The sequence below is a fragment of the Hyaena hyaena genome, unplaced genomic scaffold (genome assembly GCF_003009895.1).
Source record: "Hyaena hyaena isolate Hyena2069 unplaced genomic scaffold, ASM300989v1 scaffold_1722, whole genome shotgun sequence".
NCBI lineage: Eukaryota > Metazoa > Chordata > Mammalia > Carnivora > Hyaenidae > Hyaena > Hyaena hyaena.
Window position 1 is genome coordinate 31,465 of NW_024082357.1, and position 14,512 is coordinate 45,976.

Here is a 14,512-nt window from a genome sequence, read left to right on the forward strand (position 1 = left end):
GTGGGTTTAGACATTGATCATGATGTGACTTCTCAGTTTCTACGCTTCACTTTCTTCATCAGTAGGATGAACATGATTGTAGAAATTCCCTCCTCGGATTGTCACGAGGAGCAAATGAGATATGTATATTCATTCCCAGGACCTGTTCCTCCTCCATTTTAAAATCTTGAGGCTCCTTGTAAATTAGGACAGTTTTTCTTGACGATGTCAATTCCCTCTTCCTGTTTCTTCTGTCGCCGCCCTTATCACTTCTGCAAGCTTCTAAAGGCCACAGTGCAGTGTCGTTCCTTCAGGGTAAGCTTGCCCTCTTCAAATGCAAGCCGCCTAAGCAAGTGACGTGCTAAATGGAAATCAGCTGTCTGTTAAAAAGGGGAATTCTGTTTTTCAGTTCTATTTTTCAGCCAAGCACACTGTACACACTTCAAGCCTCAGAAAGCAGTGTTGATTTTTTTTAAGGGTACATTTCTTGATCAGATTCTTTCTAAGATGACAGATGCAATCATACCACTTTCTGACTCAAAAATATTCATTTGACTCAGCCGAGCATTTCAAACAGTGAGGATCCAGCTGACTTCCCCATGTAGCAGCTCTGCCACCCGTGTTCGAAGGGCTTCAGGACGCCACACATTCCTAGAAGTACTGCTCCTACATTGATCCAGAGAGTGCTGTGGGCAGGCGCGCAAAAACTAAGCATTCCATGTGTTTTTGGCAAGACCCTCTCCTTTCCTCCCTGCTCACCCCTGACTCATCTCCGGTGTCACATTGTCACTGTCTGGGAAACGCGGAGCAGATTTGAGGGGATGGAGAGAGTGGTAACAAGAGCTGACTGGGGTGTCCTGGCATTTACAGACTGGACGAAGTTCTGAATTAGTTCCAGTGGTCTTTCTAATGGATGGTATTTGAGGCTGTTGGAATCTGGTTTTTGGGCGCCATTAGTAAATATCTCTTGGTCTTCAGCAGGAAATCAATGGATCTTATTCCCTTTATTCAAAATCTGGTTTATGTGGGCTAGTATTTTCTTTCTGCTGTTATGTGTCCATTAAGCTACAGTGTAGTTGCAAACTTACTAGTTTATTCATTGCAGGGACGAACATGGTAATGGTAACGTTTTTGCTGCCTAATATTTAATAATGTCTTTGCCATTTTTGACTTTCTGTAATATCCAGTCTTCCAGTGTCGGTCCCTCTTCACTACATCCCATCTCCTCACTGGCTCTAAAACCAGATACAACACCACCTGTGAAAGTTGATCCTACTTGACTATCTCTTCTTCCCTGATTTCTGTGAATCACTAATGAGTCTTCAGGCTTACCAGGGCTACATCTACCTATTTGCTGCCGGCAGTATAATGCTGAGCCAAAGATTGAGCTCTGAATACCCTGAATGTGTAATACGCATTATTGACCTATTGTTGAGTACCAGACAGTGAAGCAAATGAATAGTATTTTATTTATGCAATTAAATAAACTATTTTTAATTACTTCATCACTCCCTGTTTCCTTGCACTGACATTCTGACTTCTGTTTGCATTGTTGTATTTATAATATTTCTCTAATAGTGAGCTCATTAAATAAATTAAAGTATATCTACATAACTGGTTATTACATCATCATTAAGAATTACATTCTTAAAGAATCTTTAAGGGCATCAGAATATTCAAGGTAATGTTTGATAATAGTTTCAGACTGCTCAAAACTTTTTCATCAACAGGTAATCCTGTAAAAAAGAAATATATATGCATTTATTTATGTATGTATTTATATATTTTTAAATGTAAATGGAGTTCAGATTCAATATATGAGACTTAAACAACTTAAAGAAATGACTAGATACCTGTGGTCCTGCCCAACTGAGGAACCAAATCTTCCTTGAATGTTTACTTAAATTAGATTTTTTCCTCTCTTTTTAAGGTTTATTTATTTATTTTAAGGGAGAGAGTGTGCGCACACAAGCACGTGCGTGCACCAGTGGGGGAGGGGCAGAGGGAGAGAGAGAGAATTTCAATCGAACTCTGCACTGTCAGCGCAGAGCCCGAAATGGGGCTTGAACACACCAAACGTGAGATCATGACCTGAGCTAAAATCAAGAATCGGACATTTAACCAACTGAACCACCAAGGTGTTCCTTGAATTTTTTTTCTCCTCCCTACTAGTTTCAGCCTAGAGTCTATAACAGATCATTCTCTTCCATATATGAATCATAAGTGAATATGAATATGTATTTGTTGTGGTTTTTTTTTATTATTATATAATTATATTGGTCCTTCTAACAGCAAGTACTATATATTTAACACTTAAGATAACATGAGTATCATAGTAAATAAGTGATAAATATATGAATGAACTGAATAATACTGCTTTAAAACCTTACTGAGATTTCCCAATATTGATTAGTTATTAAATGTGAAGTAAAAAACTATCTAAAAAGAATATTCACATTTTTATGAAATTTTTATATTTTGGATATATGACTAATCATATTCTTTTGAAAAATTAGCCTCATAGTACTTAAGCAATCTTTTATTATTCAGATTGTAAAGCCTTCACTCACTTTTTATTTAAAAGCTGAACTAGTGGAGGGAGTGTACACTGATGGTTCACAACCTGAACTTGGCACAAATTAGTGTCGTTGGTTCTCTAATATTTTAAAAAATGAGGTTAAATGAGTCACGCACTTGCTAGTTCTCAGGGTGCCTGTATCTAGCTATGAATGTTATACATGATATTCATCTACCATTATCATCAATACTCACTAATGACCTCATAGCTTGGTTTTGAGAAAATACTTTGATTTTGAAAGTTGTCTATTTTGAAAGTTATCTATCTACCTAACTACATACCTACCTATCTAAAATGATACCCTATTACTATGACTTTCAGGTCAGAATCAAAATCAGTAGGGAAATTTAGATACCTTTTTTTCAAAATATTCAGTAGGAAACAATATATTGTTTGAAAATCTAAATAAAAGGATAAAAATATGTCCAAAATGTCATAATTATAGACACAGAAGTTAGGATAGTAGTTAATTCGAAGGAAGATATGAAGGAGTGAGTTTGAAAGAAGCTTCAAATAATGATAGTACTTCATTTCTTTAGTTGAATCAGGGGTTCCCAGGTGTTCGTTATTAAGGTATTCTTTCTACTCCACCCATATTTCATACATGATTTTTGTATAGGCAGTGTTTACTGAAAAAAATAAAAAGAGAGGAAAACCACAATATTATAGATAGTTCAAAAATATACGAAAGTAAAAGTACACACATATTAAAACCATAACAAAAACCAAATGTTTAACAACACAAAAATTAAAATAGCGGTTGTTCCTTAGAGCACATAGAATAAGATATTATAGCAAAAGTTGTTTCTCATCATAGTGTCAGTGTTCTGCTTCCTAAGTAGATAGTGGATGCATGGATATTCAACCCTTTTAAAATTTTTCATTGTATATGTATCTCACAAATTATTTTTGATGATTGTCTTTAATATTTTATCATTAAAAAAAACTTTCCAAATAACCCATTTATGCCTGTCACACTGATAGAACCAAAGTTAGCCCCTATTCCTTTGGAATACCAGTTAAGTGTACTTTGCCATGCAGCTTAAGATCTGAAATAGACTATTAGAATTACTCTGCACAAATACCAACATTACTGGATAAAAGTGGAAAACATCATCACCACTTGAGTAACACTTGACTTACCCTGACTGTATCACTTAGACTTTAATTAGAGAAACAGAACCATTGGGAAGTATAGAATGTGTATAATAAGAGACTTGTTTTAGGGATTTGACCTTAAACAGTTACGGGAGCTGGGTAAGTGATTGCTGAGAAACTTACTGGAGATTGAAGGATGAAGGGCAGGCAGAGGAAAGGAAGATGAATTTAAAATAGGGGTGAGGGGTGAGCAGAGGGATGCCGGGGTGGCTCAGTTGGTTAAGTGCCTTACTGAGGCTCAGGTCATGATTTCAGTTCATGAGCTCGAGCCCCACATTAGGCTCTGTGTTGACAGCTCGGAGCCTGGAGCCTGCTTCAGATTCTGTGTCTCCCTGCTTCTCTGTTCCTCCCCTCCTTGCACTCTGTTCTCTCTCTCTCTCAAAAATAAAGATTTTTAAAAAGTGTATTTTTAATAAAATAAAATAGGGGTGCGCAGGGACAAGCTAGAACCCATGAAGACAGGCCAAAAGCCCTGTCTATTCTCACTGTCTCATCCTAAAAGCTAAGGAAGAAGCTGGAGAAGTATCCAGGGGAAGATAGAGCAGCCGCATTCCTGCCTGCTGTCCGAAGCCAAGCGGTAAGTGACATGTGTGGGCCACAACAGTCCCTGCTGACCCTGTCCCAACTTCTGAGCATGTAAAAACACCCATAGCTGCTGCCTTGCTTCTGCCCTCCATGTCTCACGCAGAATGTCTGTAGCACTACATTATAACGGGAAACTAGGGAAGAGAAGCTTTAGAAACACAGTTCATCCTAGACAGGTTTATACCTTGCAAAATCAACACACTGATTCTTCCCTGTAAAAAGGGTTTCCTGTCCTTCACCATGTTCTACTACAGTGTAGGAGGGCTGGCCACCTACCCGATCTTCCCAGCCACCTTGCTTTCATTCCCCAACATCCAGTCAGTCTGGTGCTTCCCCCTCCCCTCCATATACATCCCAAGCTCCCTAGTCAGTGAGATTCTGCTGTCTTTGAATATTATATCCACAATGATCCTTAAATTTAAAAGTTGGGACCGGTTTTTGTTTATCTTGTAAACTGTCCTACAAATGTTATTCAACCAGAGTGTGCTCTAAATAATCTAACTTATAAATACATATAGCTTTGTAATGTTCACAAAATTGTGTTACAATTTTCACAATTTGTTATAAAACTCAGTTAGTCATGGCCGTAGTGGGGAGGGACAGAATAAGAATAGAAATATCACAGATACATCACTGCACATACTTGTAAAGTGCAGTCTATTGACTAAGTTTGACTTAAAAGGTATTTTTTTGCTTTGATGTAATAACTAACATATCCAAAATAAATGTACACCTCTTATAATAGGGATAAAATAAAATACAATTGTATTTTATTTTAGAAGGATAATAACTGGTTATAAAAAATGACCTTGTCATTCATATAAATGGCATATATTTCAAACTGTTGGTTATTTTCTATGCCAGACTTATATAAATAACTATCAGCCTTGAATGTAGTATACTAGAACACTTAATCACAAATAGAAATGCCATGAATCCAAAGATAAGCCTTCTCTTTAAGCCTTCCTCTTTTGCTAGAGCTGAGTTAGCTAAAGGCAACACAGTAATCATGCATGATTACCCATAAGTTTGCATCCTTGGTTACTATGAGAAAACAGCTGTGTCTTTGGAGTCATCTTTTATACACATTAGTGGGAGATCAGTTACCCTAATGCCTGTGATTGAACCTGAATTGGATAGATTTGTTAATCAAACAATAGTCTTAGTGAGCTCACTCTTCTTGCTTCCCTCTATACAGATAAAAAGATAGAGACAGGGAGGGAGAGAGAGTAAGGGAGGGAGGGATATGAAGGCAGGCAGGCAGGCAGGCAGGCATTATAGGGAAATGAGCCCTGTGTAGTTCTTATTCATGCAAATCAATATAAATATTTGCATAAATATAAACATATATGTATCTTTCTAAAAGGAAACTAAGTCCCTGATTTTCTTTAAGCTCTGTCAAAACTGTAATATAATAGAGAGGTATTTTAATTATACATGTGTGTATTTATATATTATTTATTTAATGCTATTTAAAACATCAACAGTCAGAGATCACTTTCTTGGTTTAGAAAAATATACATGAATTATGATGAGAAAGAGACTAGAAAAATTATCCTGGTTTAATCAAAGAAAAATGGGCACAAAAAGAATGTCAACTGAGAGTATGCAATTATAATCTGAATATAATTTTACTCCCTGGTGTAATATACATGATTTTAGTTGGCATGTTGCTATTTATGGAAATATCTGTTAATGTAGTTTACATTATATAGAAACTTACATTAAGAGCTTCAAATGAGTGAAATAGAGCCTGTGTGTGGGAATATGGGAGTGTGGGGTTTTATGAACATCCACATAAAATAATGGGTGAGTAGGGACATGACCACTGATTAATTTCAACCCAGGCAGGACACCTCCAGCACAATTTCCTAATAGCACCCAGTATTCTGTTAGGTTTCATTATTGATTTCTATCTTTCACATTCAGAATTCCATTAAAAATTAATATTTAACATGTAGCCTTTTTGGTTTTTTTCTTAGTTTTCATATGAATATTTATGTTCCAATACATTCTTTTAAAAAATTTTTTAATCTTTATTTTTTAGAGAAAGAGTGAGAGGACACAAGCAGGGAAGGGGGAGAGAGAGAGGGGGAGAGAGGATCTGAAGCAGGTAGTGTGCTGACCACAGAGGGGCTCCATATGGGGCTGAAACTCTCGAACCGTGAGGTCATGACCGGAGTCAAAGTCGGGTGCTTAACCTACTGAGCCACGGAGGTGCCCCTGTTCCAGTACATTCTGATATGATTCTTAAACCCATATAGAAAGTAAATGGGGAGGGGTACCTGGGTGGCTCAGTTGGTTGAGCGTCAGACTTCGGCTCAGGTCATGATATGGTTCATGGGTTCGAGCCCCACGTTGGGCTCTGTGCTGACAGCTCAGAGCCTAGAGCCTGCTTCTGATTCTTTGCCTCCCTCTCTCTCTGACCCTTCCCTGCTCATGCTGTCTGTCTTTCTTTCTCTCAAGAAAAATAAATAAAACATGTTAAAATTTTAAAAAAAGAAAGTAAATGGGGAATAATCTTGATCATTCAATAATGTATTTTGTATACAAGTTTTTGTTTGTTTCATTGTAAAGAGAACAAAAGTACCAAGGAAGCTATACATTCTGGCCACAAGCAGTGTAATAAAAAGAGGAGCTGACACACGTCTCATATATTTTTAGGGAGGACAGAATAAGAATAGTACAAGAATATCACAAGTACATCACTGCACACACTTGTAAAGTGCAGTCTCATGAGTGACCAGATTTCTAATACCCTCATTGTGTAGTCTGGAAACTGTGTAATCTGAAAGAAAAAGAGTGCACCAACTGTGAACTCAGCCTCTTTCTCTTCTACAGATAACAAAGGGAAATAATTTTAGAAATTTTAACAAAAAATCTGATTTTCAGAATGCCACCTTGAACCGCAAGAGTGTATGGGCCTTAGGTAAATAAACTTAATCCAGGTAACCTTGCTCTTTGAGTTTTGGACCTGTCAGTGCGTAAATAGTGATTTCTAACCAGATTGTTAGTGTAATTATTTTTCAGCTCAAAAAAAATAACATTCTGAATAAACAAACAGAAACCTATGTAAAATTCTTAGTGTTGACTCACACACTTAATAGTAGACTGGAAACTCAAAGGTATTAGAGTATCAGTTCCATGGCTCGCTTGGTTTTCCATTACAGAGTTTTGAGTAGGGGGCACCTAATCTCTGCTTAAATACTTTTATCGATGGAAACTGTCTGAACTTCCAAATTGGTAGAGTTGGTCTTTTCATGAAAATTCACACTAAAATGCAGTTAAATTTCCCAGGTAAAAATACGAGCGCTCATGCAGGCTGTGTGCCTTCTCTTCTCTGCCATTTTAAGGCTAAGGCAGACTTTCAACCTGCTGCAGGTCTTATTATCATGCTTCTGAAATGATAGAAAAATAAATAGGCAGGCCTGGAGTTCTGAGATTTTCCTTAATGGTATTGTTGCTATAGTTACAGCTGAAATGTTATATAAAGCAAATTGCTTATTGATGGAAAAATGCTGAGTAGCATACCAGCTTCCCTTTTCTGGCTTTTTATTGCCTTCATTTCCTACTTTGCTCTTAAGATTAATGGATTTGTGGAGTGTTGTCTTGAACAAGCCCTGATGATTTCATGTTAAAATAAATGCATTTTATTAACATTGTACCAGCTGACAATTAAATATATTCTAGTATGTTGTGATCAACATGGAGTTATTTTTTATATGCTATTTGTTTATAAGGATTTTACCTACTTGGACATGACTTTGCTATCCTGGTTATTAATGTTGAAACACTGAATAAAAAGGTGACTGGTCTTATAGTATAGAGTCTTCTGAATTTATTTAATACAGTTAATAATACAGATAAAAACTTTTACTATGTTTTATACTATTATATAATACTGAAAATATATTTTAAAAACAGTAAAATAAATGAAAATGATCTGAGAGGATCCATAATGATGACTTGTGTGGTTACAAAAAGAAAGCCTACATAAGCATCTGTATTTTTCTGTGTGTTTTATTTTCTATGCAGTAAATTCAATGATATAAATGCCTTTAGTATATATAAATATATATTACATTATATATATATATATATTCATTTTCTGATTGCCTTTCTTTATAAGCATATATTTAAAAGATAAAGCTGTAAGTCCTGATATTTAACCTTAAGGCAAAATATGAATCGTCCTGTAGTTTGCAATTTACAGAAGTGTGGGGTGAAATCCTTCCAGGTGGTAAAAGTCATAGATGGCAGTGATACTTTTTGCATTGATTTTTTTGTGTAATTTAGGCATGTGGCTTATTTTGTGTCCAATTTGCTACTGGCCTAGAAACATTATGACTATTTAATGATGTGGCTCTTGGAGAAGAACTAAGAAAGCAGATAACATTTTGGGGGGATCTAGACATGTAATGCTTCTTAATTAAATCTCTGAATACAGTGATACAAAAATCTGTGAGATTATTTTTGGTAAAGAATGCAAAATTGTGAATGCTGGATTTTTACATCTTATGTGATTGTAGGATATTTTCCAAATTGTCATTTTGAAGCCAGTTTTTCTAGTAATTGTGTTTGCCTTTAATGATGATGATAATGGTGGTAACCGATATTGTCCACAATGAACTTTTTTGAAAATTCATTTTTACTCATTGTTAGAATGTGATCAATTTTGCTTTTCTCATTTGTGCTTTTGACTTTACCCTTGCCTCTGCCTTTCCTTATCCCCTCCTTTAATAAACAAAATTTAAATTTGCCTGTTTACAGAAGTATAAAATTTTTGGTGTTACTATAGTTCCCCTCCTTTTTAATTCCTTAATGATATTATAACTTCCTCTGCTTAAAGAATTTGTTGGCATTCTAATTTTGGTTCTAGGGCTGCAGAAAGAAGAGACACATGTATAAGAATGCCAGTTCAGGGGCACCTGAGTGGCTCAGTCATTTAAGTGTCCAACTTTGACTCAGTTCATGATCTCGCAGTTCGTGGGTTTGAGCCCCACATCAGGCTTTGTGGTGACAGCTCAGAGACTGAAGCTTGCTTTGGATTCTGTGTCTGCCTCTCTCTCTGTCTCTACACAATAGATAAATGTTAAGAAAAATTTTTAAAAAAAGACTGTCAATTCAGCTTTTCTAATTGTCTGTTGAAAAATACTCCTTTGTGATTCATGAATTATCAAATTCCTTATGTTCTAAACAGATTTATCAGACAATCTTGTTAAAATCATTATATGCTTTCCATTTTACATTTATATGATATGATGTGATATGATATGATATTAATTTTAATCTGTGTCTAATTCCTTCTACTTGAATGGGAGTTTCCTGAGAGAATAAGCCTTACACATACCCAATAGTATATGTACTCCATAGATATAAATAGAATAAACTATATACATAATAGATACATAAGTGTTTATTATTTGACATGATAGTAACATCAGTTTCCAAATTAATTTTGGTGACAAAGTATAAAGTCAAGAGAATTAGATCTGTCCTTATGATCTTACTTAAAATGCAAATCACTAATGCAACAGAGAGACCAAGTATAAAAATATCAAGTTTAACAGAATATGGATGGAATGTAAGCAAAACACAAATTGAACTAGCCAGCCAGGCTCTCAGGATAAGATGCTTTTTCTTTTAGACTGACACTTTTGCCTTCCCTTTGTCTTGCAGATGGTAGTGTAGGTTAACATTGTTGTAGCTTTATCAAACATTATTTTAAATTGGGAAAATGAAGTACTTTATATGACATTATAGATTAAATAGATTATACCTTTTATCCCCTTACCTAAATTTCAAATATATGAAAATGAGTATTCTACCTTGCAATAGTCGCTTTATTTTCTCAATACGTTTTATTTTTTTCTTTTTAATTGTTTTTTGTTTATTTGCTGTTGAGAGAGAGAGAGAGACGGAGTACAAGCAGTGGAGGGGCAGGGAAGGAGGGAGACCGGAATCCAAAGCAGGCTCCAGAGCCATCAGCACAGAGCCGGACTGTGGGGCTTGACCTCACAAACCATGAGATCATGACCTGTGCCGAAGTCAGATGCTTAACCAACTGAGCCACCGAGGCAGCCCTCGATACTTTTCATTTAACAAGAGCTGTGTACCATTGCAGTATCATATGCCATGAGTAATAAGATATGATAACTTTGTAAAAACAATTTGCTCCAAAATCTCAAATAAAATAACATTTTTATAGTTGATAAAAATTTGCAATGTAATGATACCTGTATTTCTGGTATATTAAAAACTTCCTAACTTATTTACATTAGGACAAGGCCTGGCAGGAATACTTAACACACACCTGCATTTGGTTTATAAAATCCATGTGACAAAACAGCAGTGATGCAGCTATTTTTGTCTGCTTTTGTTTAAAAAAAAATGTCAGGTTCTGAATGAAAATATTCCAAACTGTGGGTCAACTGAGTAATGGTTTTTAAAATCACAGCATGGATTAAGATTGATTTTCTGTAGGTATTATGGTACTGCTTTCTCCAGGGACTATTCAGCACAAGGGCTGGAGCTTTTCATATTTGACATAAGGGATCAAATCAGTTTCTATTCCTAAGACTTTTATATAAAGTTATTATATAAAGAAGCCACAATTCACTATAGAGCTGCTTAGACCTGAAATTAAGAAGGGAATTGGTATTGGATGATCATACACACAAAAAGAAAATGAACCCGTAATACATACTAATGTTTTATAATAAGACAGCATTTTACAAAAGGTCAATAATTGACTTTTGTCTTTACTCTTTAGGTAAGCAAATAGGAATTATGATGGATTACAGATTGCAAAACAGTCATTTTTATTAAGCATCATTATTTACATCTCTAAAGAAATTGGAAGCTAAAATAAGAAATGAAACTTAGATCCCTGATAATATTCTAGAACAATAAGTAATTTTTGTCTCTAAATAATTTAAGTCATGTAGCTAGAATGATCCAGTATGAAAAGCAGTTTGAAACTGAACTTCTCAAAAAACAGTGCAACATATGAACACAATTCTTTTGTGTGACTTATAACTGCAATCTTTACAAAATAGATATTCATGAAATGTAACAATTAGAATCTACATATATAGCCTTTATTTCTTACATTATAATAGTTACACGGTAAGAAAAAGGACACCGTACATCAATAGGGAGACATTCTGCAATATTACTAGTCACATAATCAGTCTCCCATGCCATCATCTGTATGTGTTATAAGAGAGTGATTTTCAGAATTTCGCTTGCAAAGGAATCAGTCAAGAATTAATGAGTTTATTGACAAGGCAAATCCTTCCTCCTGTCCAGGATCCTGTTAAAACAGTTAGCAATTCCTAGGAAACTGCTTGTCTTATGACCACCTTGGTTGATTGGTGCAGGTGGACTGTAGATTACACTGAGGAGCAGAAATATAACAAACTGTTTGAGTCAGCATTTCAAAAAACCCTGGGGGATAAGATATCAAACCATTGAGCCAGTGATTGCATTTTGCCCAGTTGAATAAGAAATGTGAATATTATTAAGAATGAAATTATTTTTTAGTCCTAAAGCTGATAGAGAATTATGCACAAGTGATTCCTGAAAACTTTCACATACCTTGTGAAGTTTTACTCTGGTAGATAAAGCTGCATTTGACCCACATCAAGAAATAGGAGGTTATACATTAAATCCTAAAAGAACTCTTGATTAATTGTAGTTAAAAGAAAATGACCATTAAATTTAATAATTTTGTATAGACATAGGATGGAAATACCAGTTTTGAAGCCACCAAACTCAAAAATGTGCTGTTTGGAGCAAATGTAGATTTTTCACCAAGAAGAGAGAATGATTCCTGGCTCCATCTTTAGTGCCACACACACACACACACACACACATGTTTTCTTTCTTATGATGAGGAGAACAAATTGCCAATCTGTAGGCATTCCTCATATTTTTCTATTATAAATAGTCTTTTTGAAGTTTTACCTAGAAGCACTATTTCATTTGAAAAACAGTGATCTATTTTCTCACTGTATGAAAAAGCAACTAGAAATCACCAAATGTTAACCGTAGTATATAAGCAACCAAACCGAAGCATTTTAAAATAGTTAATCTCTTTATCGTTGTTTTATTTACAGATTCAAGAATGGCTTTGTTTAAATTGCCAAACCCAGAGAGCAATATCAGGACAGCTTGGAGACATGGGAAAAATGCCACCTACCCCCTCAGCACCAAAAGCCTCTATGCCTGTCCCTCCAGGACAACCAGCTCAGAAAACAGCGATGCCTACCCAAGCAAAAGTAAAAAAGAAGGAACAAGAAGTAAAAACAGAAGCTGAACAAATCATTCCAGAAAAAGTAAAAGAGATACCGTCAGTGGAAAAGATTGTCCCGAAGGTGACCACAGACCCCAAACAAGAGAGTAAACTAGAGAAAGACAAAACTTCAGCCCCTGAAGACAGAGAGCCACTCCCTGAAGACAAAAAGCTGCCTCTTGAAGAAAAAAAGCCAACCATTGAAGACAAAACGCCAGCCCTTGAAGACAAAAAGTTACCTCCAGGAACAAAAACATCAGCTCTGGAGGAGGAACAGAAACAAGAGTTACTTAAAACTCAAGTACCAACTGCCGAGGACAAGCCTGAAGTCAGAGTGGCTCCACAGCTCGTACAAGACAAGCTACCACAGACCAAGATGGAAGACAAACCCTCTGGCCCATCTCCAAGTTTGTCCAAGGAAGTTGATGAGGCGACTCAAAAAATTAAAGACCAGCCCCAGGCAGCACGCACTGCAAAGCCTGATCTGGTGGAAACTGGGAAAGAAAAAACAGTAAGTTATGTTTTCCTATCTTTGCACATTCTTAGGCATATGAAATTTACAAATTTTTACCTAGGTACACAGAGTATTTAATGCTATTTATGCAAGTGAAAGCCTTCAGTTAAAATCACTTTCAGAAATGTGTAACATTGTTGGCTGAAATAAGCAACTTGGGTGTTTTGACAGCTTAATCTAATAAGGCAGAGATATCAGATTGATTTTTTTCTAGCTTTTATGCATATCTAATAATTTACCAAATTTCTTTAGGGTGGTAAAAATAGTTTCTTACAAGTTTAAGTTTCTTCTCTCCACTATGAACGTAAAATCAGTATCCGCCTTTAGCATAAAATAATATGTGTCTTAAGTTTCTGTTTGTTACTTGGTTGAGCAAAAGTCAACAAGTTCCTTTTCACTTGAAAGCCTTTTAAGATATGATCAACCATTGAAAGATTTAAACAATTGTGATTGCATAAAAAAATATTAAAAAAATATTAAAAAAAATAAATAAATAAATAAATAAACAATTGTGATTGCAAAAAAAAAGTGTGGGTGAAATTTAGGACAAAAGTTATTTTTTTAAAAGTTAATTTTAATATTTAACATGATTTTAATATGTACTCCACTTGGAGTTTGTTTAATGTTTTTAATATTGAAGGATTATTTATAATTCAGGCATAATTGGAATAATATATTTTTTTCTTTAGATGAAACTTTTAAGAGTACCCACCCATTTTAACCACTATCTGCACAAGTTTTTTTTTTTTTCCCCCAAAGGGCTCTGATTGTTTTAGAGCTACACAAGAACTCACATCATATTTGGGTGAATAATTTTAATTCACAGATAACAGGAAGACTTTAAAGAAAATGAAATGATTTATTAATATTAAAAGTTAATCTTAGAACTCTAATTAGAATCTATAGTCCATCTCAACTCTGATTTAGTTGCTTTTTGATTGTTTACAGTTTTAACCATTGGTGAGTAACTTATCTCTGATATATGATATATTGTATAAATGAAATGTATCATATCCTATATATCACATAATCTTATATGTAAAATATGATACATCACTTATAATATGATGCATCACTCAGACAATTCATCATTGGTCTTCCTTCATAATATAAATGAGTTTATTCTTAAATCTACCCATGTATCTTCTTCCCCTCTTTTGAGTATTAGATCTGTATTTTCAAATACTCAGTGGGTGTTTCCCTTCAAAGGTCTCTAGAAATGGCAGTATCGTTCACCTGTCTCTCCTTTCCCGGTCACTACCCTTCTTAGAGATCTGAGGTTTCTTCTTACTGTGTGCCATTTGCTCTCCGCATACAATTCATGACATTCCTGTCTGTTAGCTCTGATTCCTGAGGACACTCTTAATTAAGGCCTTCAAGACCTTTCACTAATGATTTGAGT

General features: G+C 35.2%; 1 protein-coding gene across 1 annotated transcript in view; it reads left to right on the forward strand.

Annotated features, from left to right (window-relative positions):
• Positions 1-204: 204 nt before the first annotated feature.
• The window catches only part of PCLO (piccolo presynaptic cytomatrix protein), a gene marked incomplete at its 3' end in the record, with an annotated part of 177,908 nt that continues 163,600 nt past the window's right edge, over positions 205-14,512 (forward strand). The window contains exons 1-3 of the mRNA XM_039224704.1: positions 205-294; positions 4,218-4,292; positions 12,421-13,107. Coding sequence (XP_039080635.1) covers positions 205-294; positions 4,218-4,292; positions 12,421-13,107 — 852 coding nt within the window. The remainder of the gene's footprint in view (positions 295-4,217; positions 4,293-12,420; positions 13,108-14,512) is intronic.